The following is a 27,155-nucleotide window of genomic DNA, read 5'->3' on the forward strand; positions in this document are numbered from 1 at the left end:
ATAAATGCTTATTCAGAGCTGGGAAGAAGGTGCTCTCGCAAGAGTTCCCAATCCAAGTGTACCGCACCAGACCCTGGATACTGTGGGAAATAAAAATTGGGCTGAAGTGTTTTTAATTAAATAAGTCAGAGAAACTCCAGGAAATAGCTTAATTTCATATTGAGACACATGACTTGGGGATCTTAGCGAACCAATTAACCTCAGTACAGCTCATTAAAAAGCTGCTTTCATGGCCAGGAGCACAGACTTATCTGCCAACATAGGACATGAAAGCAAATTTGTAAATCCCAAACTCTAAAAGTAATTGGAAAGGTAGATGCAAAGTGTAGCTCTAAAGTGACACGTATGTGTTGAAATTAACTAAAAAAATTAGTTATTAGGAAAGTAGTGGTCTAAGGAAGGATTGCTGTTTTTGTAAGGTTAAATTAGCCAAAGGATGAGTAAATTGCTAATAAATGACTAAATGAGAGTAGGATGTACGGACAGGATGTTGTTTAGAATGCGCCGCTTGTATTGTGGGTAAATGTTTAGTTCACGAGAGATCGGATGAGTGCGCTAATACCAATTTGTGACACAGGCCTGTTGAGGTCATTCTGCTTTTACGACAAAATGCTTTCTTTGCTTTGGCTCCTGAACGTTCCCATGGCAATATTTCTGTGGTGTTGTATTTTTATGTTATGTTGTAGTAAAGTTGACTTATTTATAGAATGCAAAATACACTTTTGTCCTTTTGCTGAATTCTAACTTATTTTGACCAAGGGTCACGTCCCTGAAGCTCCTCACATAAACAGAGACTTAAGAGAAAGACATTTCGTCGACCCTTTTGCTTTTTTACCTCATTGAAAATCCATTAGTCTCAGAATAGAGTACATTACTGTCACCGTTTTGATTATTTAGATGTACGCTCATAATTTCTAAAGACTGGACCTGTGGTTTGACCAAATCCAGACGTTTCTCCAGTGCTTGTTATTAAAATGATTTATTTAATGGGTTAATGACATTTGAAGATTTTTAATGTAAGGTTTGATTTTGTGAACGTGTGCGTGCTCAGCACAGAGGTCCAGTTCTTGTCAATGGAGTAAGAATCATTATTACAATTATAGGATGAAAAACAAAGCTATCTGATGGATTTCCATATAGCCTAGCTATTCAATCTAAGGGAGTGAGTGTTGGTTGTCGTGTGTCTTAATAAGGGAAGCCCAGGGTAAAATGTTATTGTTCAGAGAGTGCTCTTTCATAGCATGGGACACTATGGAGCTCTTAGTTATGTTTTAAATGTCTTAAAATAGATAGAAATGAGACGGTTGTTGCTGTGCACTTAATGTGGGTAGAATAGCTGAGATCATTTGATCTTGTAAGAATTTGATAAGAAATGTTTGAGTACACAATGAAACTGATATTTGATTGATGTATAACTTTGGTAAATTTAGGACATTAATTTAGGACTTGTGGTTTTCTTGCCTATAGATTTAGTTTTATTCGGAGTTGTTTTGTTCGGCCTTTCTGTTCTTTAACAGATCTTGGACTCTAATCTGTCCTCTTTGGTGAGCGGTCATTTGATAAACGTAACCTTCCTAATGCTCCGCTTAGAGGTTCAGGGAGCGCAAGGGGCACGGGACGTGTATAGGTTACACCGCTCCAGCTCCGCGACACGCATCTATCGTTCGCTAGAAGGCAAATGGCATCCGAAATCTGATTAGGCCCCATTATAAAGAGTGATATTTTCATCTCAGCAATTCTCGGTACTGTGTAGTGCTCTCCACTGTTCCAATGCCGGGAAGAGCCCACTCCTTTGACAGATAGTAGATATCCCAAACGTCGCTTGTTTGGACAACGCTGTCTTTCATGACGTGAAAAAAACAGACAGCCGAGAAAATAGGAAGCAGCTAAATAATGTCAAAAGATCAGAAATCAATGGGCCGGAGGAACGTGATCCCGCTTCTCTTCTCACATGAGTGTTTCTCCAGGGCCACTGAAGTTGCTTGTGTTCACTCCCGTGGAGATGTAACTTAAGCGTGGGGAAGCAGCGTTACGACGTTTGGAGCAAATGGTTCAGCAAAAATAACCTTTTACTTAAAGGTTGCCATCAGAAGTTTATTGAGTTACATGCTTTTTATTTACCGGGAGAAAGTAAGAGGATGGAAAGCTCAATTTATTAATGCATGAGATCGTGTTTCTTTGAATTTTGAGTGAATAACAGGAAACTGATCAATAGGTATGAGAAAGATATATATATATATATAAACGAAGAGAGAAATTTTAGAATTTGTGTGTAATTTATTGTTTATCTTTTTAATATATATTTTTTCAGTAGGGTTGATGTGTGAGCCATACATTGTGCATTGTGATCTCATAATGAGACCGAAAAATGCAACACCATTATGCTTTTGTGTCGCCCACTGAGGGCGGGAAACAGACACAGGATTAGAAAAAAAATCTGGACATTTTTAAGAGATAAATTTAATTTCTTTGCTATTTGGAGGTCTTCTTTGAAAATTGTAATGAACACATTCAGAAACCGGAGAATAGATTTACTCTTAGCTTCAAATAAGTCCGTGTTATCGTAGTCTGTCATTCGTTCCTTCCTATTTTCGAGCTGCTAATTGATGTTTTTGATGTTGGCGAGAAAATTGAAGAAAATGTCATGTGTGAACCAGCGCGGAAGTTAATAAGATTGACTTCGTTGACGGAATTCACAATGAGCAAAGGAAAACTGTATAATGGAGGCTTGGTGCCTTCGCCTATACATCTTGGAATGGGATGAAATCGACACCCGCCGAAGCCCAGTGTGCTCAACGTGGAAAGATATAGAACATTTGGGATGGCTATTCTTTTTCACCGTGTTCTTTTGCGGTTTTATTTGTGGTTTGTTTATCTCCCCATACTCTACTGGTGTGCATAAGCAGCTGCGTATCCCGAAGGCTCCTGCCCCAAACCAGGCCCAACAATTCGAAGGCATTGTCTCCCAGGGATACCCTCGCGCTTCAGACAATACTTATTCTTAATGCTGTTTTGAGTTTGAAAAGGCGCAGAGCTTTAAAAAGGTTAGATAAAGATACGTCTGAGAGATGCACCGATATCAGTTAGGGTCAATGCATATGCTTGGCTGATGTGAAAAAGAGCTTAAATTCAAATCCCCTTGAATAAAGGGATTGAAGCGCCACCACGGTCGCTCCATCTTTAGCCATTTATCGAACGCTGGCCAAAAGCCGAATGAAATCCATTGTTCGTTACTTTTACCTGCATGCTTCAAGCAGTTTTATTACTAGAATTTTATCTGTAAGAAATTACTAAAATAGTATTCTGTAATTATTCAATGTTGTTTTTGCGTTTAAAAAAACTGTTATTCGTCGATTGACAATATGGCTAGGTGTAATGGGGTTCTGTGTTTTTAATTAGGGTGCGGATTAGCCGAGTTTGGTTCAGTGGCTCTGATTATTTTATTCCCGCCCTTTAGGGGAATGAGCTAAAACCCTAATGCGGCCAGTACCCCCAAGCGGTCCTTTTTTGAAGACACCGAACAAAAAAAAATCGTAGCGTTCGCCCCTCCAAGGACCCACAGTAAGCGACATTATTCTCGGAATAGCCAATTAATTCCACTGGCAATGATCGGTTAGTGCTTCTCCCGGCCCTTCTCACCCCCCGCGCTCCACTCGGCATTTGAAATGCTAACACAATGAAATATTTTTCTATTGGTTGGTGTCCCTCGGCTAAGCCACAGCCGCGGGCGGAGAATTTCATCGACTGATGAGACCAGAGGCGGACCCGATAAAAAGGTTACCTGTACGTGACATACACTCGAAATGGCTAGCACTACCTTGAACTCGAAAGTTCTGTAACTTTTATTTGACTTTTCATCGTTAGCAAGGCAGCGCTTCTGTGCCCGCGGAGAGTCGAAATGAAGGACAGCCACTTGTTTGTTTTCAGGAGCGCATGAAATGTCCTCGCAAATTTTTTCTAAAGCATTATGACAACCGTTTCTTATATTTATTCGTAATAAATTGATTTACGTATTAGCTAGCTATTTTTCGCACTCTTTCGTTTTCTTTAGTATTAATAATAAAAGAAACCTTTAAAAAAATTCTGTACGTTTTCCTAAACATTTGTTGTTAAACCCTCCCCGTTTTGCTTGGCGTAAAATTGCGGTCGCGCATTGCCATAGCCAGGGCTTTGTGTTCGCGCATTTCCGTTGCTAGGGCTTTGTTTTGGAGGCCGGGGTGTAAAGAAAAGAGCAGTAGTGCACCTGTCACGTCAACAGCCGATGGGTGGGGAGGGTGTCGAAAGAGTAACAGCAAGTAGGTATAGAGTTTTTTCTCAAATTGTTAGTTGAAGTAAAAGTATGGTGTCGGAATCCCCCCACACATGCACTCCCACAACAGACACAAACACAATAACCCCCTCTTTTCTTTTGCAGCACACTCTCACATATACACCATTTCTCTCTCGCACACACACACACACACACACACACACATATTTTGCTGTCTACAAGGAGAGAGGCAGGTGGCTCCCCATGGCTGCAGCCTCATGACAACATGCCATTAGAAATAGCAGGCCTGTTGATCAATCCTGCCGACATGACAGCTTCGCCGCAAGGCCTGGCTCTTTGAGCACCATCTCCACGGCAGCTCCCTCTCCTGTTTCTCCTCACTAATTGGTGAAAGTTCTCTTATATATGCTTGTGGCACAGGGCTCTTTTTTTCTTCTCTCTTTCTCTTTCGTCTGCTGCTTTTCCTTCCCCCCATCATCATCACCCCTATGTATTTTTTCTTTTTGTCACAATGGAAGTGATAACTTTTAGTTAGATATTGCAAGTGGGTTAAAAATGATATGTGCGCCGTAGGCATTTTTTTCTGAATACCGAATTATTTTTTTATTTACTTATTTTTTTAGAGATGTGCAGTAAGGCGGTGATATGACATTGATTCACCGCAACAAAACAACAGATTTACATAAAAATAACAGCTTACAAAAAATGACGTAAAATTGATTTTTCTTTTTTTAAATTATGAAACGCATACATAATTTAACATTGTAAAAATATGTAATATTTTAAAATATAATATAATATTTAATTATCAAACAATTTTATTAAATTGAACCTGCCTGCTTTTATAAAAACAGTTTTCTGTGCTCGGAAAATACGCACATATTTATTAATGACACAAAAAAGGGTTTTGTTTAAATACAAGAATCATCAAACCAATTGTCAGAATACTTATTCTGTTTCGTGCAAGCTGTCATGTTCCACGGCCGTGTGTAAACCTAATGTCATCTTCTGTTGAAGTGCTTAACTCCCCCTCTTTGATTTCTCTCTTAACTAAATAAATTAGTAAGGAGATAGATTGAGGAAACACACAGCAAATGTTTAAATATCTCCTATTTGTTATGTGTTTAGGCTTTTAATTACAGGCACAGCTTAATGCTGGCACTTCAAGCCAAGGCACGTGCCTCTTAAGATTTGGAGCCAGAATATAAACACTGTCCTTCCCGTGATTAATTTGGTGGTTAATATTTATTTTAGGCAAACCCTCAGTGCCAGAGGAGAACTTGAGTACAAACCTGAGCCTTTTTATCTTTAGTGTTCGTGTTTATAAAGGAGCTCATTGAAATCCATTTAGTGAGACGTCTATAGTGCAGTGATGAAGAAAGAAGGAAACAAAGAAAGAAAAATTATAAAAAGAGAAATAAATACTCTGCTGCCTAGAGTAAAATTTTAATTGTTATATTTTTTGTCCACAAGATGAGATTTAAAAGACCTTTTCCCTGTGTTATTTTCATGTCAGCGTTGGCTAATCATTAACAAGTGAAATCGTAATATTAACTGCTATCTCCACCCAGTGGCACGAAAGGAGACGTGGATGATCTTCGGAGCGCAAGTTAGATGTGAAGATTTGCCAAAGGGTGAATATTTTATTACACAATGATGCTGAGACCGGGGCATTTGTTTAACATTGTTAATACTCTTCCCTCTCTCAGTATAGTGTTTTGCACATTTAAATACATTGAACAGGAGACAAAAGTGCTTTTATTAATTTAATATGAATGCCGTGAAAATGAAATGCAGTCAGATCTAAGTTCATCTAACTGTGATGTGTACGTTCACCCACGGCTTGTGCGTCTCTGAGACGCCGCCGTGGGTTTAGAAAAGCTCTTCTGCTTTTATTCGGCAGGCTAGGATATGTAGTGGTGTTTGTTCTGGTGAAGCCGGGGGTTGAGGAGACACTGGACCGGGGGTCCGTATAAGCGGATCGGCTACTAGTGGAACGGGGGTTCCTCTGAAGCTGCCTCTCTGGCTTTGATCAAAGCAGGTTGTTTTATGTGGCTTGCGCGAGACTTTGAAGCCACCGCGTCACCTACAGCACTCACTTCATCAAGTTCACCAGTGTCTTAATAGCAGATCAATAAGTTTCAAAGTCTGAGAGTTAATTTGATACCGGCGCTGATGTGATCGTGCTGGGTCGACACACTCGGGCTCACAGCGGCTCCCTCTCTGCATCTCGCCGCTGCTCTTCCTCGCTCATACACACACACACACACACACATACACCTTCTTCTGCCGCTCTCTAGATGCGCATAAAGACGCGGCATCTTTTCATCTCTGCCCGTTCTTCTACTTGACATTGATTCATGCAAACATCGCATTTTCAAGTGCTGCATTTTTTAATCTCTGCACACTGCCTTAATGTATCTTGATGTTGGATTTTGTGGACCGGTGTGGATATTGTGCTGAGCCGTTATAAATGTGTTTGTGATCTTAAATGTTTTATTTATTAATTTTTGGGAGGAATAATTTTGGGTTTTATTTTTGACCTATTTAATGAATTAATTTAGTACAAGAAAACAATAGGAAAGAAAAGTTTCATTTATAGACATTGCATTTTCTTAATTCTTTGATTCAGTTCCTTTGATAAAATATGTTTCTTTAAATTTTCTGCGAGGAATTGGTTAATTTAAAATATGGTATATTTTATATAAAATTATATGCATTTTATTATATTAACTATGAATATATTGTATACATAAAATATTAGATTGCATTCATTTTTAAAATGGTAGTGTCTGAAATGGAATATATTTTCTCATATAAATGCGAATTTAAATATATTGCAGTCTAAAATTTTCAGTTATTGGTATTGATAAATACCCAGACATATGTTTAAAATCTAAAAGATAAAATAAATAACAGAAAAAAATAACGCGCAGATAACAGCAGCGGCATTTGAACTTCAAACGAAAACGGCAAAAAAATTACATTGAAATGGTTCTTAAGCGGCTTTTCTTTTTTTGGTAAAGAGACGGTGGTGTTTGGACCACCCTTGGCTGGAAGGGTCGGAGTAGCAACCCAGAACAAAAGCCCAATTTAAAATGTTCATCTAAGGGTTGCTAATGGTATTAGGAGGCTGACGTATGGTCAGCGCTCCCCGGCCACACCATCGTGAGCCCACAACTTGACCCGAACCCACACTGAATCGCCAGCCCCGTAGCATTTATTTGCACGCATCCGTCATTTTATGCTCCCTATCAAAACTTCGGTGTTTCATTTTATTTTATGAATAAAATGTGTTGTTATAAATGGGCAGAAAGGCTGGTGAAGAGTCCAAAAATGAAAAAACTAAGATTTGTTTTATATCACAGGTTGTAATGTTAAAGTCAGGTTTTACAAGAATATTGTGCATTTAAGATTTACGTTTGGGTTGGGGTTTAAATTCAAGGACATTTCTGATGGATTATACTATAAGAATTGATCTGCATTACATGGAATGTTACTTGTCTAATTTACTTTAAAGTAAGGCTGATCTTTTAGGATTATAATTCTAAACATTTCGCAAGTTATATTTTTTTGCAATTGAAATTTCCTTTATTTTTCTCTTGCTAAAATTAATGTCGAAAATATTTGTTGCTTCCTTGGTGTTTGATATTGGTTATTTTATTGGCAAATGTGTATTTAGCAGTTTCCCATCTGAATGTGGCGCTGTGATTTTACTGTGATAAATGAAGGTTTTCTAAGCTGTCTGTGTGGTCTGAGGAACCGGCTCTGCCGATCCAAAGCTTGCACCACGGAAAGCGCTGGAACATGCTGTTCAATTATAATAATAATGATGACCTCAAATTTCAGTTGTGAATTGAATATCCTAGTTGTTTGTATTGCCGGCTCTTTGCTAGATGTATTAGAATTTCTTGGAGGAAATGAATTTTTGAGCATCCTTAAATAGGAAAAACAGTAAGGCACAAATTGGACAGCTCTGTTTCTTAAATTGTTTCTTTAAAATGTTCAATTGCTTCCTTCCTGTTATTCAAGAAAAAAATACAAATGATCAATCTTTTCTTGGCTGTTTCTGCACATCTTTCTTCATTAAAAGCATATTAATCAGGTCTCTTGTCCCTCGGAGGCACCTTAAGATGATATTGTGCCTTTTTCTTTAAATTGTTGGGGGAAAAAATCTTTCAGATTTGGTCCCTGTCAGTCAGAAATAATTGTGTGCTTAATCTCGTCCCTGATGGATGACTTGGAGTTCAGCAACGGGCCAGCTCCAATGACAAATACAATATTAATATTCATTAACTGCTTTGACAATGCTAATTTTGATGCAGTGGTAAAGGGCTTTCCAAAGTTAGCGGCCAAAGCATCAGAGCTGCGCAAGGTGGCAAGATAATTTGTGCTGGTTTACAGAGCTGAAAGCGTTTTAAGTCTTAAGCAGAAAAAGGGGGCTAGGTACCACAAACAAAATAAAAGAGAAAAGGAAAAAAGTTCAGACGCATTGGAAGCCAAGACTGTGGAAGTAATACGATCAAGAGGGTGCCACACAAAATTGACACCTCCGATGCTGTATCTTTGAGCAAATATTTTTGCCTTTTCCTTTTTTTTCAACGAAAAGTTGCAACGAAAGAAGGAACTAAGATGGTAAGTCAGCACATTCTTGATTTTGTTTAATCTTTTTGATCTTTTCAATTATCGCCATTTGAAGATCAATAGTGATTTTTTCCTGCAATGGTTTAAAGGCTCACAGCGGTGGTTTGGTGTATGGTCGGATCATGGCTTTAAGAGTGAGCTTCCTCACTTCAAGCCATCAGTTGGCCGTGCTTAATTTTTGCTATTGCTTGACTTCCAGGAAATCTTCTTGGCTTGTTTTATGTGCTTTTGTTAAGCAGTCATTGGCATTAATTTGGAATTTTTAGCATTTGCTTTTTGAATTTTGGCACTTTTTTAGTGACTTGAAGATAATTGAAATCTCTTGCAAAGCTCGGTGTCCTGCCAGGCACCTCTTTAATTTATAAATGTCAGAGCTGTCCTTTAAATTTTTCTTCCGCTTTTATCCGTCTGTCGTCGCTTGTTTCTCTGCACCAAAATTTTTCGCGGGGCTCTACGGTTAGGAGCGCGGGGTTGGGTGGAGTGGTGGCCGCAGCTAACCGCGGCTCTCCCCGTTCGGATCGGATTACTCGCTCTTTGCCTCCTCTTGCACTTTTTTTATTTTAGTTTTATTTTCGCCGACGCTGTGAATGGAGCGTGGCAATGGGGATTACTGACACGATGAGAGACACCCTGCTGCTTGAGTTTAGCCAAGTTAGGGCAACTCTTACAGACCCTCGAGTACCTTTATGTTTGCCAAGCCGCGGAAAGCGGAGAAGGGACCGAAATGCCTCTCGCTCTTTTCTCCCTCTCTTTTTGTTGTTCCTTCAACTTATCAAAGAAAGAGATGCACTCAAAAGAGCTTAATAAAGAGGATATGAAGATGAGCAGAAAAGGAGAGAGAGAGAGACAGAGAGAGAGAGAGGGACTCTTTTTCTTTCCTGCAGAGTGTGAAAATAACTAATCGGGTGTAATTTGGTGAATGGCTAAAGGAGAGCAGCCAGTGCGGGTTCGAGCGGCGGGGAGACTCCTAGGACCTTGCTGAGGGTGGCCAGCTTCGGCTCCCAACATCCGTGGGTTGGGGAAAGAGAGCGCGCCCGGAGTCTTTGGGTATTTCGTGTTATCGGCTCAGGCAATCGGGGCTGGAGGGCTGCAGCAGATGTGGTGCTGCCCTCCAGTGGATTAGTGGACGACACAGTGATGTGCATCTTCTTGTAGTCAAAGCACTACGGCGAGTGCCAGCATGCTTGTTTTAACCAGGAACAGAGCAGCATCAGGACCTTTTTCCATATAGAGCCTATTTAAATGGTAAGATTTCACACTTCATGTTGTATTATTCTACTTATTTTGATTTGTATCTGTTGAGGCTTGTTTATTGTTTTTTTGGCAGCTACTTAGGATTTTTTTTGTGTGTATGTGCCTGACATTTTGCAATTTATATCACTTAAGTTGTTAACTGACAGGTTGACAAGATTTGATAATGAAAGGGTACTGAGTTTGATTGTTTTGCCTGACAGTCTTTTTTAAGGTTTTGTAAAGCAAAGAATTCTGTATGGTTTTACAATTTTAAAATGATATTTCGATTATATTGAAATATTTGAAGAAACTTGAATATTTTAGAGCATTTAAATAATGATTTAACAGTGATCGGATGATGATAATATTTTAAGACATTGACAATAAATAAATGATAAGATAAAACAAGAACAAAATATTAAATATATTGATTTTCTTTTAAATTTATATAATTATATCTCAACATTTTTAAGAAGCATTATGTCTATAATGAATGTATCGTAAATAGACACATATTATTCAAAATTAATATCTCATCCTGCCTCATTTCTTTTTTATTATATGAAATATGAATTATACGTCAAATATATATATATTTTAAATTACATTATAAATACAGTATTACAAAACTTTCCATTATTATAATTCATTATATATTTTTCAATTCTGTGGTGGCATTAAATTTAATTGAAAAATTTGCAGCCGTTTTTTAATAATAATAGTTTGTTCTGTTGAATCAGTAAAAATATTTTTTATGCTCTTAATAGCATCCCTTTTATTCAAACACAAATGTAATAGGTTTCAATTTCCCTGCATTGACCTCTTGTACAGGATTTTTCTCCCTCATTATTTTTCATTCTTGTTTTTCCTCTTATTTAAAGGCTGTAAGAAAGACTGTAAATTTTAGTTCAACAATATGGTTGTTGATCTCTTGTGTCTGAGTCATTGTAGCGGGTGATTGCGGGCTGTCGGTCAGCAGCGGCTGAACTGCCGGTTTACTTAAGAAATTGCACGTGTGTGAGAGGGGGGTCGTGGGAGTGTGGCGGCCCGGCTGAATAGAGGGAGGGAAGGCAATTAGCTGCCACGTTGCTGGGGCTCTTTTACTTGTCAGGCTGGCTTTTGTGCGAGTCTTGTACAGAAAATTCCCAAGGTTTGTTTTGGCATTTGGGGCCGAAGGACGGCAGGCGAAACACGGCGAGGAAAGAGGGAGGGGAATGTGTGATTTCCAGTTTGTCAGTTTCATAAAATTATGTTTTGTGAGAAATGTTTGTTCAAATGTAAAATGAACATAATGAATACAAAAATAACAGCTTTTGAATTATGATTAAAAATGTGCTATATATGTAGTAAAAAGCTGCAAAGAAATCAATTTTAAATAATATACATATAGTTACTTTTTGATCATTTACAGTGCATTTAAAAATAATACAATTTGTAATATTTGTGTTAATTTAAAAACTACATTTTAAAACTCCCCAAATTTTTGCAGAATTATGCGTGTAGTTCTCCAAGTTAGGAAGTTGAATTCCTCCATTTCCTCCTTTCATTTTCTCGCTTCCTCGTAAGTAGAAGACCATCAGTGCTTATTCAGAGCAATGATTTCAAGACAATATTAAATTCAAAGAGAAATTACAGAGAAAAATAAGATCAACAAATGTTGAGGTACAAGCACCAGGGGCCTGTGTAACTGTGCTTTTGTCTGGTCGAGTCCAGAAGAGTTGTGTTAAGGATGTTCTTTATTTTAAATAAATAAAAAAAGAACAGAATAAAACAATAGAAACAAAGACCCCGCATTGATGTCACGCCCGTGTCAAACAAACACCTCTCTCCCCCGGACGGTGCGCTTAGTGAGGGGACTGTCAGAATCACACAGTTAAGTGACTGCTTGCCACATTGCAGATCTTGCCCTCCCATTGTGGATGTTGTTGTCTCTTGTTCTTTTTTGTCTCTCTCGATCTCTCTCTCTCTCTGTCTCCTTCACTTGCATTTCTCGCTTTACCTTGTTGTAGCCAAAGCTTTTCAAGCTGCTAGTTCGTCTTTGGGCATCCTGCAGGCACTGCAGAACCCCCACACACACACACACACATACACACACAAACATGGACAGACACACTCACATGCAATGAGAACTTGGTAATAAGGCTTTTTTCCTAGTTTTTTTTGCTTGTGGGTAGATGTCTTCGCAGCTCTGATAACTACCAAGATTTCTCTTCATCTTTTTTTGAACCGCAACCCTTTTAGTCGGCTAGCCATGGAGGAGTAAGCCGGAAAACCTGACCGATTCGTAGAAATGCGCGATTATCCATCCGTGGAGGACAGGCCTATCCGGACGTCCTGAGACTTGCTTCTTTAAAAAAAACAGCTCGGGAACAATGGCCAGCGCGTGAACTTCTGGTGGGACACACACATGCACTCGCTCAAACACAATAGCAGTTTTGGGAAAGAAGCGAAGATTGAAAAAGAACCAGGAGAGAGGGAAGAAAGGAAAAAAAACTCTTATCCATTGGCTGGAGTGAGAGGTGGAGGCAGATCACGGGAGGGCCGCGACGGTGCTCATGTACCCGAGAGAAGGCCTGTCAATGGGGCTGGAGGAAGGTGGAGGGAAGGCTGGCTCTCTGGCCTCTGGGCTGTCTTTCTTACAGCAGGTTGGCGCTTGGCAATTCAGTCTTAATGCCTGGGTAAGTGCTCATAGCGCAGATACACACTTCTGCGTCTTTATTTCCTTTTCAATGCCATTTTTTTATTCGTGTCGTATTGTTGTGTGGATTGATAAATGGCAAAGGCGTGCAGTTATTTTATCCGTCTCAAAGTGACTCGAGTGTATTGTTGCGTGCGTGTCTCATAAGAGGTACAGTTATGGACGTACCATGTGAAGGTTTGTAGAAGAGTTTGATGTTTCAAAGCAGTGAGTGTCTGATGACTCTTTGATGAGGGTTTGAAAGGGAAGTCATAATATATGTGCTACATGAATTTACCATAAGAGGTGTTAGTGGTAAATTCCAGCCTGTGACTTCAATGATAAAATTGTAATATTTTATTAATGCAATAATTTGCAAAAAAGTTTCCTAAACCTAAAAATATCAAAAAGTTTTACCATTGATATTTACAGGCCTAAACCAATAATTAAAACCCGTAAAACGTCCGGAAAATTCTATAGTCGGTTTACTTTTGTGGAGTTATGCTCAGGTCTAAAATATGTAATCTTTATGAATTTTGCTTGAAATTGCACTTAAAATGACCATACAAAATTTGAAGTCATGAAAATTTAGGGGTCAGATTTAAGATACTTGCATTTATGAAACGATAAATACTAACTCAAATATGCATAATCTTTTGAATTGACTTTTTATATTTTCCTATATTACAGAATTCAACATATTTCTTTTTATATGATATTGACTTTGTTTTCTTCTGATTTAAGAACAGATAATTTGTGTAGAATCATAGTTATGCGTCTATTTTGTGTGTGTGAGGGTTGTTATTGAGATGGTGACATCATTATAGTTTCACTTTCTTTGAAGTTTCTCCGGCTCGTTTCAAGCTTTCGTTTACAATCGGCACACACCGAGCGAGTCGGCTGCGTGTCTTTGGCTTCATGTCTTTCTTGCTCATTTGAACATTCCGACGCATAAACATGTAGACACAAGCGTGTGGATGTTTTCTGCATTGTGTCCACAGCGCTTGGATGCAAGCCATTGGCACATACACTTTTGGAGTTCAAGTCCCTGGCAGCTTTTTTTGCTTGCTCTGGTATTTCGCAGGCCTGAGAGCCCCTCCATCCATCACGGGGATGTCACCCCCCCACTCCAGCCCCACTCCAGCTCATTAGAGCCCACAAGCTCCAGTGACAACTCATCATATCATCTCGTAAAGCAGAGAGAAGCGTTCGGGCACTCGGGGGGGCCACAAGGTCGCCACCTTCACATTTTGTCTTTAAATTGCTCTGCAAGGTGCCACCAAGCGGAAGTGCAGCACCAACAGCTTTTTCCTGCTGCTGTGGGGCCTCGTCCAGCCTTGTGTATTACTCTCCCTCTCTCTTCCTCCTTTTCACTGAATAACCATATATAGCTATTTGCTATTAAGTTGTAAGATTTACTTTTTCATTTATCCTTTATTTTACCATGAAAGTCCTATTGAGATATAAAATCTTTCAGGGAGTATATTATGACTTCCAGCACTAGAAAAGACATAAAATGCATTTTATGTGTTAAAAGCCGTGAAAAGTTATTGTTTAAATATATATATATAAGGTTTTTTCTTGTTATGCTGTGCTTAGGAAAATTTAAGTAAAAAATATATGTAATGAACAAATAGAGAAATCATGGAATTGGTCAAAATAAAAATAATTATCACTCTTTTACATAAGCAATAGTGTTTATTTTGTTTTGCTTTTAGTTATCTGTGGGATTACAATCATAATTCATGACAAAATTGTCCTTAAACAGCCAATCTTTGTATAAAAACTATTAAGTCTATGGTGTGTCCCTATGCAGATGGTATATACATATAAATGTGTGTGTGTGTATGTGTGTGCGCGCGCGCCTGCGTGTGTGTGCAGGTGTGTGTAAGAGAGAGAGGGAGAATGATGGACAGGATTTGATAGACGCTGCATCCAAGCAATTGTGACACACTCTCCTAAGACAAACAGACCTCTGCAGGGTCTCTCCATTAAAACAGTCCAAGCTTTTGTAAGACCACCACTAGGGGTCATGACCTCAAGCACAAACTGTCAATCTCATTGGTTAGACAGGCGACAGAATGGAGTTGCATGACCAAAGACTTACTCAGTGGACAAATTGACAGAATTGTATTAAAAGTATTTTAAATTGATGTACTTTACCATATAGGCCTACTTGTAAACTTTCCAAGTTTGCAAATCTTCATCTGATCATCTGATGACAATTTCCTCCCAGATTTGTGGATTAGTTCTTTAGTCGTCTTCTTTATCCAGTGAAGGTGGTTGTTGCGGTGGAAGGCATTGCTGAAGGTCTGAACAGGAAGTGGCCCACTTTCTTTGCGGATAATAAGAAAAAAGGACGCCCACATATTTCCTTTATGTTCCTTGTGTCGTTTATTGTGCATCCAGCTGGACCTCCGTGTGTCCGTCTCCAGTCTCAACGAATTGTTTAGAAGTACTTTTTTAAAGAACGTTTATTCTGCGATTGTTAACGTCCGGCAGTATGCGGTTATCCGTGGCTGGGCGGGTGCATGTAGGTGGTCCTCCTCACTCCTCTGGGTTGCTGAAGACAATTAGCACTGTCTGGAGGAAGAGGCTAAAGCCATCGTACAATAGCAGCGAGGTCAATGGCGCCAATGGCGCATTGTGAAGCTTTTCATAGATTGGAGACTTAATGGACTTGAATGGCACTTAGAAGGGAAATGGTTTAAAGAATGTGTTTTTGTATGGTGATATAGGTGATTAACCATTGTATCATGTTATTTTTGTCCTACTGCGTGCATGTGTGCATACACTCCAAAAAAAGGCAGGGGTCTTATACACAAGGCATCTCATACACAAGAGCTTGCAGATTTCCAGTAAGAGTAGATTGGGCCTAAAAGTCAACTTGCATTTATAAATCTACTTTGGTTCCTTATTGATGCATTCAGGTACCATGTGGGCAAAACTGTAAAATCTGTACTGCGGGACCGTCCTGGGCTTCCTGAAGTCCAGATAAACGTGATGACTGCCTATTATTTGCAGTGCTGTGAATGGAGGTCTGTTGGTGTGATGTAAATCACTTGGCTTGTCTCTGGGTGCATGTGGCCACAGCGGACAGCCATTTGGAGCTGTCTCTCAATGGAGGGGCCCTGGACAAAAGAACTCATTTAAATGGCTACTAAAGCCTTTCAGCACAGAGAGAATTGACAACATTCTTTCACATCATTACTGAGAGCGAGGTTATGGGGGTAGCTTGCGGTGCGGGGGGTTGTTTTGGGGGGGGCACGCCGTTCCGGTAATAGCAACAACTCGTCAGCTGTGTTTGGCAGCTGTCATCGTTGCCCTCTGTTGATGGCAAAGTTTTTTTTTCTAAATGCATTTTTATAAGTTTTCTCTCTTCTCTTTTGTTTTTTTTCCTCTGTGGCCTCACACGTCTATTTTTCTTTCTCTGCAGTGTGTTCTGCTCTCAGGGGCCCCGAAAAATCCCCAGAGCCCCTTTCTTTCCCCAAGCAGCTCTGTTCAGTTCATTAATCATTCATTGGGAATACGGCAGATAGAACGCCCCTAGTACTGAATGTGGTCTCGCTCTCACCCTCCTAGGGTGGACACTCCAACCTCATATACCGAGACCTCTTAGTCAACCTTAGTGTAACTAAAAGCTCAGATAGTTTGGCTCGCTGATGCTTTTATAAAGCCTGTAGTGACGCTCACCATTGTTTTTCACAACACCCAGAGTTGAAGGCTGGATTTGAGCTGGGATGTTCTAAATCAAGGCAGTGGCCCCTGTATACCCCTCTAACTCTGTGCAGGAGATGAACAGCTGTCAATCAGACATGCGGACGCCATGCTTTCCTCAGAGCAGGGTCAACCCACATGCATCCAAAGAACTCAGGGTGTCATTTACGACTGTCGTCCTGTCAGTCCAGTCAGCTCGCTCACGATTTACGCGGCGTCTCCGGGCTCGGGAATCCTGTGGATTAAAAAAAATAGAAGCAAATCCTATTCCATGCGTGGCAAGCCATGTCAAATCTACAGCACGGCAGTAATCTGGTTAGGTCGCGTGTACTGGGAATACACTAAATGCCAGGCTATGCATCAGCACCCCTCTGCTCAGCTGTAATCTTGGGTAATTGAAAATAAGGCCTGTGCCACTTTAGAGCACAAAGAGCAGATTACATAGCTAAAACCAATTTGACCAAAATGCAGAAATGGATTTTCTTCCCCCCTCCTCTGCTATCTTTTATAATGCAAACCCTTTTCCAAAACCAGACCCCGAAGGAAGAGCCGAGGGAGGAAGGGTTGGGAGCGTGAGGTGTGGGTGAAAGAGGAGGGTGAGGACTTGAAGAAGCAAAGCATTGTGGGCATTGGCTGTGTGTTTGGATTGCCTGTCATTTTGTTTAATTTGTGGTTCCTCTTAATTGAGAAAGCAATGCTTCGGGCAGAGCTTCGGGTTGAGGAACCATAATTTCCCCCTACACTGCATCCTTATGTGTATCTTGTGACGGTTTTAATCAATATCCTGTGGCATTGCACCTCTCTAGAGTTGTTTTTAATTACAAACCACAATATTCAAAAATGGCCTTGTGGTTTCTGATGGTCTTGATGATATTGTATTGGGATATTTTGTACAATTGTGATGGATGGGTAGTTGAAATTAAGGCGCCGTTAAGTCGCCTTAACCCAACCCTATATTAACACCTTGTTTTTTCTCTCTCTCCATCCCTTTCCCCCTCTCGCTCTCTCTCTCTCTCTCTCTCTCTCTCTCTCTCTCTTTCAGTCTAATAAGGTCCCCGTGGTACAGCACCCTCACCATGTGCACCCTCTCACACCTCTGATTACATACAGCAATGAGCACTTCACACCCGGGAACCCCCCTCCACATCTACAAGGAGACGTGGACCCCAAAACAGGTACATGCATGCACGCCGTCTTTTGCATTCATGAATTTCAAAACAGGCAGATTGAAATCCAATGCTAAATAAACATCAGGCCTGGTTAACAAGCAGCTCACCATTCCTCAGTCATCGAAAAGAAAAAGCTACTGCTGCATCAAAGCTACCTTGCGGGATGCATCTTTGTATCACACTTACTGTAACTCGCCACTTGACCAAGGTTGAGGTTCTCCCGTTTTTGTCTGTTGTTGGCCTGGGTCGGTTAAGCTTGAGACACTCGACTTCTGGTAGAGATTCCTGGGGGAGAAACTTTTATCATTTAATCACCCTCATGTCATTTTAAACCTTTTTGACTTTCTTCCACAGAACACAAAAGAAGATATTTTGAAGAATGGTGTTAACTGGCACCCATTGACTTGCATTGGTTTTGTGTCCATACAATAGAAGTGAATGGGTGCCGGTGCTGTTTTGTTACCAATATTCTTCAAAATATCTTTTTTTGTGTTCTGCGGAAAGTCATACAGGTTGGAAATGACAAGAGGGTGAGTGAATGATGACAGAATTTTCATCAATTTAAAGCTGCAAAAATGTAACTTTTACAGGTTACTTCACATGCTTTTTTTATTCAGGTCAAAATCAAGCGACATCAAGCTGACATTTCTAGCAAAATCATACCTTGACAGCTCAACCACAGATTTTTTATTTTTAACCAAAAAAGTTACGTATTGCAGCTTTAACTGTGAGATCCAAAAGCAATTACCGTCTGGTTTGATTTCATTTTGCTTTATGTTTTGAATCAGCGTTTTTCTCCTCAGCAGCGCTACACAGCCACACAGCTGCTCTTCAAAGCCGTTGACAAATCGAATGTTGAATTTTGACTCTCATAACAAACTTTAGCACTAAGGGCCTATTTAAGGACTCAGAGGCTGGTTAATGTGCTGCTTAATGGGGTCGCTTAATTGAGTTTAGAGTTTAATTAATTAAATCGTATTAAGATCACCGTGTGTGGTGCCAATGCGCTGTGGCAGCGAAGCGTTCTTCATTCTGCCAGCAGTATTGAGCGGAATATTTGCACTCGCTTTCCTCACTTTACAATGAGGTTGTATTTGTTAACATTAGTAAATGCTAGAGATGCACCGATTGCAATTTTCTTTGCCGATTCCAATTTCCGATTTTATTACAAGTGAAACCTGCCGATTCCGTATTAACTTTTCTTCAATACACATTTTTTTTTATTTTCATTGAATAAATGATTGAACATTACAATTTCCCCAAATTTCCCTAAATGCAGTTCTCCAAGCTGCATTAAATTACAGAATCTTCTCTTTCCCAAACAACTCTTAAATTGAATAACTCTGTGACTGAAAAGAAGTACAAATAATAAAATATAACTAAACATGTCACTTAATTTACCTTTTTCATTTTTGTACTCATCTCACAAAAGTCTAAGATAACAATACAATACTTCAACTTTATTCTCGTCTGTTTCCGTTTATGAAACTAACATTGCTTTATTTCACTTTTTCTGAAATGTAAAATAAATTGTCTTTATCTTGAGTCTGTAGGATTAAAAGAAGTGGGTTGATTTTTGCTGCAACTTCAATAAAAAAGTTAAAAAATCTTATGAGTGAATTCTACTCTAAAGATGTATATGTATTTGCAGTTTTTTGTGTAAGTAAAGAACTCAATCAGTTTTACACCGAGTGAACGACTTCAACATGAGTTTAGCATGTGTCAGAGTTTAGCATGATGCTAATAGCATCACTGTTAGCATACATACCCCATGTAGACGGAGCAGCGAGAGATGAACTACAGTGTGTACAGTACATGATGCGTGTGCACGCGCGTGCAGTCAGCGGATATGAGAGATGCGCGTCAGTCAGCAGAGACTCGCGGTCCGGTGGACCCACATGCGAGTATAAACGAGCCGTGAAAGACAGGCTGTGCGCGCGCACGTTAACATGTTTACTTGCGGCTTTGAGTGTACTGACGGCTGTGACGTTCTTGCCCGCATCACGGGAAACAGAAGATCGGCTTGGAATCAGCGAGACGTGAGACTGACCGGCCGGTCACCGCTCGGGCCGATCATACGAAAAACCATCCGATTCCGGTCTCTTGCCGGTCAATCGGTGCACCTCTAGTAAATGCATTAACTTATGTAAACTAGCAATCAGTAATATGGTTTTTCCAGCATGTATTAATCCTTAATGTTAGTTAATATCAATACAATTATTATTATTATGTTAGTTCATGGTGCATTAACAAATGTTAACAATTTTTTTTTAATACATTTTGATTTAAAAATGTATTTGTAAATGCAACTGGATAAGAATAAATATACAGTACAATGATTGGCAGTCTAAACATAATTACTGTCAAATGTACAGTTATGTGTTGCTGAATGTTTCGACCAATGAGATTTCACGGTGGGTGGAGCTACACAGCACAGCACCACACTGGACACAAATATCCTGTCACTTGTCATGGCTCATTAGGACACAAAAAGCAGTCTTTATTTTTTCTTGTAGACCTTTGACCCCGTCATGTGTAATGTTGATAACAAAGATAATTGGCTGTTGCACCCTAAAGTCAATGTTGTGAATGTTCTGCACTTCCAAACAGAAACCTTCCATTAATATGTCAGTCTCTTTTAACACGTGCCGTGGCGTTCGCGTTGTTGACGCGTTGAACCTCAATTATCGCCCATTGTTAATCCTGTGATTCGATAGACAAATGTGACAGGGCTCTGTATATCCCCCGTGTGCCATACAACATCGCGGCTGCCTCCACAAGCTTTGATCAGAACGTGTGATTTAGGGATGCGCATGTGAGCTCAACATCCTCCCTCTCCCTCTGATGTTGACTTTGTTCAATTGTGTATCTCCCAAAGGATAAATTTAACACTTAAACTTCATCAGGGAATTTCTGTGTTAGGACAACAGCAGAAACATTTTCTCACCGTTATCTCTTTTTTTCTTGCAGGAATTCCAAGGGCCCCACATCCTTCAGAAATATCTCCTTATTACCCCCTATCTCCTGGCACTGTAGGCCAGATACCCCAACCACTAGGATGGTTAGTACCACAGTAAGCAGACCCTTTTTTTCCTTCTCCGTTGTCTTTGTGACTTGGATTGTTGTGATTTTACAGTTTGATATACACTTTTTGATATACAGTAGGGTCTGGTAGTCTGAGACTATGAGAATTCTGATGTAATGCAATTGTTTTAGTATTTTTAGTTTAAAGGGGTCATATGGCGCGAATACATGTTTTTCTGTGTCTTTGGTGTGTTATAAGTTGCCCATGCATGTATTAGACACGTAAAATTGCAAAAATTAAAGTGTCGGAACAAAAGATGAATTCTATCTAAAAGCGAATGCACACCCAAACCTGTCTGAAACGCCTCGTGTAACCACACCCCCACAAATCTACGTCAGTTCGTGGTATGATTTGACTAAGACCGCCCAAATGTATACGCAAGTAAGGTGACGTACCTGTCAGCACAATTGCTTTGGAACCTGATGTTCCAAATATGGTAAGAGGCGTTACATTTCCGTCACATTGCAGTATCCGACCAATCACTGCGCACTGGTTAACGACCAATCATAGCACACCTCGCTTTTCAGAGCGATGAGCTTTGTAAAAAATCTGCGCGTTTCAGAGAGGCGGGGCAAAGAGAAGATACAAACATGCACGGTGTGTGGAAAATACAGCATTTTTGAACCTTAAATCGTGTATACACATTGCATTACATCTAAAACAAACAATAATATTCGTTTTAGCCCTGTCATATGACCCCTTTAAATAACAAAACGCTGTTCCAGACTCTACAAGTTTATTCAGAACATGATTAATGCTATCCAACATAATTCAAGTATCTTGACGCTTCAATGAATGCAAGGAAAACCCAGAGAAGTCTCATACTTGTGGACCCAACTTTTTCCAAATAAAAAAAATATTCAGAATAAAATTTTCTGTGCATTTAAGCTTTGTTTAAATATATGACGGCATGTCTTCATGCATTTTATATTTTGCCTGGTCTCTGTCCACTATGCTGTGGGCCTCGGTAGGTTTTTCAGATGCATTTTAATGCTCGGACACAGTATAGCACAAAAGCTGACTCTTAACCCCTTTACCGTTTTAAACATTCCTGAAAACGCACCGCTGGGTCCCACAGCAATGCACTCCCGGCTTTCTTCATCCCCTAAACTCTAAATTGCCTCTTTGTGGCAAATTCTATTTTGCATGTCTCTGTATTGTCCAATTAGATTAATGAACTGTGATTGCCAGTATTTTACCCACAATTCCACACGGGGGCTCTCCCCTGGTAACTCTTGTCAACACTTGTTAATATGACAAAAGGCTACAAATTAAGCTCTGTTAATTTAATGTTTTCTCACCGCGATCTAAATACCTAGAGAGAGGCCCCAAGCACAGCCACGGCCCTTTGATTCTCCGCACTTTATTTTGGTATAAATTTACATTCATTATTGTTTGTCTTTGGATGTGTAGACCTCAATTAGCGTGATGGCTCCATTAAAGGGGCCGGTGCTTCGTCTTTAATTAGCACAACAAAACACCTAGTTTCAGCTCAGGGATAGGGGCCTCCGTCGACACCAAGCGCAGGGTTATGAAATTTAATTAGCCATTCCTATCAGATTCGTGGCATTCAAATTGTTCGGAGTTTGCTTCGCTTTGATCTGCGCTCTGCAATCCCCCAGATTTTTGTTCTGATCAAATGAGAATAAAGCAGCCTGCGTGGAGAGCGCTTTTTTATCCTTTCTTTTACCTTCCCTTCCTTTCTTCTTTTCCTAGGCAAGGTCAACTGGTTTACCCAAACACGACGGGAGGTTTCAGACACCCCTACCCGACTGCCCTCACTGTCAATGCGTCCATGTCAAGGTGAGTTGAGCCCTGGGACGGCAAACTTGCTGAGAATGCAATCGCACGTCTAAACTTCTCCCTTAAGGAAAGACTGCTCTCGCCTCGGTGTTCAAAAAGACAGTCCCCCGCGATCCGCTGCATATTAAAATATTAATTATTGTTATCATTTTTTAATGAGGCCCCTGAAGAACATTTACCCCTGCTGAATGCAGAGGACTGTAAATGTCTTCTTAGCTGTGGTGTAGCCAGCGTAACATTTGCAGAAGTAAATAAATCTCTATTAAGCAGAATGGATTCGGGAGACTGTCGTTGGACTCTGAGCGAGTGGCTTTTGCGGCCCACTGGGGTCCGATTCAAGTGTCAAACATACCCAGGGGAGCACTAACGGCTGTGTATTGGGGGGATATGTGTGCATGTTTGTTTTATCGGTCACCACGATTGCTCCCCTGTGACCATTTATCGTCTATTATGTGAGAAGTGGGTGTATCCTGTAGATGACAAATCTCTTTGCATTCTTTTGGTTTTACCTCATTCAAAAAAAAAGAGACGCAACAGTAGCTTCGAATTGGGTGGTCACCTTCTTCTACATTCACTTGGCTCCGCCCCCTTTCCTAAATCATGTTACTTTCCGAACCTCATAATGACAATGAATGTAAAGATGATGATGGTGGTGGTGTGGCTAGCCAGAGAAGCACAGGTCTGGTTTATAGTTTTGAGAAATGGAGACCTGCTCAAGCCCATCCTGCGTCTCCAGACAGGGACAAACTCTTGTTTAATTGCACAGTGATTGGAAAAGCAGCTCTGGAGGCCTGGTGAGCTACAAACAGATGACGTTGATGGATAAATGTGAGCCAGGGAGCACGAAAAGATGGAGAGACCCTGGCGTGGCTTAAGCGTGTTTAAGGGAGAAAGCTAGATAACAGATTTAGACTTTTAACACACTAAAATATTAAAGCCCATTAATGAAAAATGAGCAGTAGGTAAATCAGTGCAATGTAGTTATTAAAGGATTTAGCTATAAACATTCTTTACATTAAATTTCATGTTAGATTTGTTTTACAAGCAATATGCACAGAACTTTGTTCTGTTAATTTTTCGTAAATAAGAACTAAGCATTTCTGCATAAATACTTTTATGTAAATTAGTAGCATTGAATGTAAAATTTTGCAATGCTTATGTTTGATAAATAACGCTTTTTTTACATAAATTTGTTTAATAAGAAGTATTCACATAAATTTGTTCTGCCCCATCTGTATCATTTTATACACATTTTTAATGTACTTTGCCAAACATAGCAGTTCTCTAACACAATATTTTTCTTTGCAATAAAGATCAGAGTATATTTGCAGCCGCTCTGCGTATGACCACAGGGTCTGTTTTTATAACTCATGTAGGTCCATTTTTATTACCAACTGGCTTTAAAACCAATGCTTCACACATTTGACACCAACAGCCTTTACTGTGCGTGCGTTCTGTGGTCTTGACTTCATATAAAAGTCGTTTGTCCCCTGCCAAGGCCTGAAATAAGCACATTCTGCCTGCTCCGCTGTCAGGCGCCCGTGCAGGTCTGCAGGCCCCTCCCCTGCTCCGGCACTGGACCTTCACTTAAGTGACAGCTGATTGTGCTCTAATGAGGCCTTTATATTGTGATCATTCTATTTCCAGTGCAGACTAATTGAATCTTCTGAATGGGGGCTAGGAGGATTGGTGATGTGCTGGGGAAGAGCTAATGCGTTCTGATAATCCGTAATTGAATTAGCATAGATTAATAAATGGTGGTCTTGCGTCTCGGCGGAGGGAAGGTGCTTTAGCATGTTTGTGTCAAAACCACCGGCCGTTCCCTCTGCTGTCAACGGCCTCCCGCAACAAATAGTGAGCAACGGGAAAAGGTTTCAATATTTGTGTTTATGCCTTTTCTGTTAAAAAAAAGAGGTAGGGGGAGGGAAGTCCTGCATAGACCTATTTTGCTTAGTCAGTTGATGGTGATTCTGAGGACTAGACATGTCCATTTGTTACCCTCTGTTGTTTGTGTTGGGCTCAGAGGCCCCATTGCTGATAGCATTCAATATGGTTCCACAACAGATGACATTTAAGGCCGCAAAATAAAAAAATACACAGTTTCTATGTATATTGCATTGTACACAATACAAATATTCGTTATTATTGACAAATATAACGGTGAATTAATCGCTTGGACCACAATTCTTTATTTCTTTGGTTTGTCGTATCAAAAGTTGACTAATGGCTGGATAAAATAAGCTTAAATGATAAAATGTGATGCAGTCTGTGAAATCCAGGAGTCTCGCCAAAAAAACGATAGATTTCAGTACTTAATTAAATAAATTAAATAAATAATTATTTTAATTACTGAAATCAATTATTTAAACATTAAATTAAACAATTTCTATCTGTTGCATGTCTATTGCTTGTCAGTAATAAAGATACGATGGTTATATTTTCACAAAATGTTCTTTAGAACCACTTAGTAAATCACAAAAAAATGGCTTTAGCTGGGTCTTTACAGATAGGGTAAAAAATGTGGTGTTAAATTTGTAGGGCTATCAAATGATAAAAGTTTGTGTTTACATAATATGTTTCTGTGTACTTTGCATAATATTAATTTTGTATTTATAAACACATACACATACATCTATACATATTTAAGAAATATTTATAATATGTATTATTAAAAATATTGATTTAAATTGATTTATAATTTATATTACATGTAAATGTTTATTAATTTTTATATTTTACTTTAATATGTGCGTGAATGTATATGTTTTTATAAATAAAAAATTTATATGCACAGTACACAGACATATATTATGTAAACACAAACTTTTGGATGTGATTATTTGTGATTAATCGTTTGACAGTCATATAATAAAAAAAAGGTTAGACCCGTAAACTATAAAATCCTTTTTTAGCGAGCAGGTAACATAATAAAGATACATCAATGTTTAGCTCTCAAGTCAATTGAAACACAATTGTAAGAGCAGTTCACCATTCACAGCCACAGTTTTGGTGGAAGGGAAATTCTGTTGGCACTCTCTGCCAGCATTTATTATGCAGTTAGAACACAGGACTTCATGTAGAGATCTACTTTTCACCCAGGTAGCACCTCAGCTTCTTAAAAATACATTCAGAGCACTAGCAGCGCCGACTTGGATCCAGCAAATGAGCTACATTATTGTAATAATGGGGTTGGAGCCGTACAGCTGTAGCACCAGTCTCAGGTGACAGGGGGAGGAAATGCAGGGCACCTTTCCCCCTGCCCGTACCTGCCCTTTGATATGTTTCTCCAAACGTACCTCCGCTCCCATCCCTTCTTTTCTTTTCCGAAAGAGAAACGGAAAGACACAGAGCACACCAGCGGGGTCATTATACATTAAACAGGCTCCAAGACCATCTCTCCGATTGCCAATTAAATACCGCTCGCTGACACTCGGCTGGCACGGAAGATTGAGACATTGGACCCTGCAGGGGCCCTTCTCGGCACACCTATCACTCGCTCGTTCCTCGGCGGGGCTAAATTGGTGGCAGGCTCTGCTGCGTGCTGATGAGCGATGATTCCCTGCGCTTCAAAGAAACGGCCGTCATGTTTAAACCATAACCTGGGCCTCGCCATGGCAACAGCAGCACGGGTGGGAGGGGCGACACCCGTGGGACAGTAAGAAGGAGAAAACGGATGTCGGAACAGAGAAATTTTAACAAGTATGCAAGGACAGAAAGGTGGGGGCTAATGATTACACCGATGCAACCGCAACGCCGGTCCCCCCACGGTGGAAGCGGGCGGGCGGCCCGGATGACATGGCACAAACACAAATGTGTCAGTGATGAAGGGAAGAGAGAATGTTGGAGAATAGAGATCGGGGGGTGGGATGCAGTCCCCAGAGAGGGCCTCCAAGAGAAACTAGTTGTTCCTTGTGAGTTTACGCTCATCATTATATTCTGGCTCCGAGCCATACAGCCACACTCATGCGGATAATGAGCTGTTTGAAAAAAGAATTATTCCTTTTCTTTTTTCATCATTCTCCATTCTTTTACATTTGTGTACCGCCACATACGGCTGAGACACACAACACACACAGGCACAGAAATATTCATGAGCGCTCTTAGGAATTTATTTTGCTTTCAGATAAATCTTTACACTAAATCAGGGGATGATACTGTATTTCTTCAGTCAGGCAGGGGATGGTTTAGGAATCCTTACATGTTGGAGGCAAAGGAAAATATTAAACGGCAAGTAAATGAGAAGAAAATGACCACCCTAAAAATCATCATGAAAATCGTGTCTTCATTTACTCATCCTCAAATTGTCCCAAATCTGTATACATTTCTTTGTTCTGATGAACACAGAGAAAGATATTTGGAAGAATGCTTGTAACCAAACAGTTTTTGGCCACCATTGACTACCATAGTAGGAAATTTGCTTTATATATTTCTTTGTTCTGTTGAACACAAAAAAAAAGATATTTTGAAGAGTGTATGAAAGCAAACAGTTCAGGGGCACTTTGGACTATCATTGAAATGTTTCTGCTATGGTATAGTCAATGGTGGCCAAAAACAAGC

The 27,155-nt window shown here is 39.9% G+C and overlaps 1 protein-coding gene across 21 annotated transcripts in view; it reads left to right on the forward strand.

Moving 5' to 3' along the window:
• The window catches only part of tcf7l2 (transcription factor 7 like 2), an 83,349-nt gene that overhangs the window by 45,707 nt on the left and 10,487 nt on the right, over nt 1-27,155 (forward strand). For all 21 annotated transcript variants that reach the window (XM_057358115.1, XM_057358117.1, XM_057358118.1 and 18 more), the window contains 3 exons: nt 17,584-17,716; nt 20,681-20,783; nt 22,512-22,598. In XM_057358115.1, the coding sequence (XP_057214098.1) occupies nt 17,584-17,716; nt 20,681-20,783; nt 22,512-22,598 (323 nt within the window). The remainder of the gene's footprint in view (nt 1-17,583; nt 17,717-20,680; nt 20,784-22,511; nt 22,599-27,155) is intronic.

The sequence above is a fragment of the Triplophysa rosa genome, linkage group LG18 (genome assembly GCF_024868665.1).
Source record: "Triplophysa rosa linkage group LG18, Trosa_1v2, whole genome shotgun sequence".
Classification (NCBI taxonomy): domain Eukaryota; kingdom Metazoa; phylum Chordata; class Actinopteri; order Cypriniformes; family Nemacheilidae; genus Triplophysa; species Triplophysa rosa.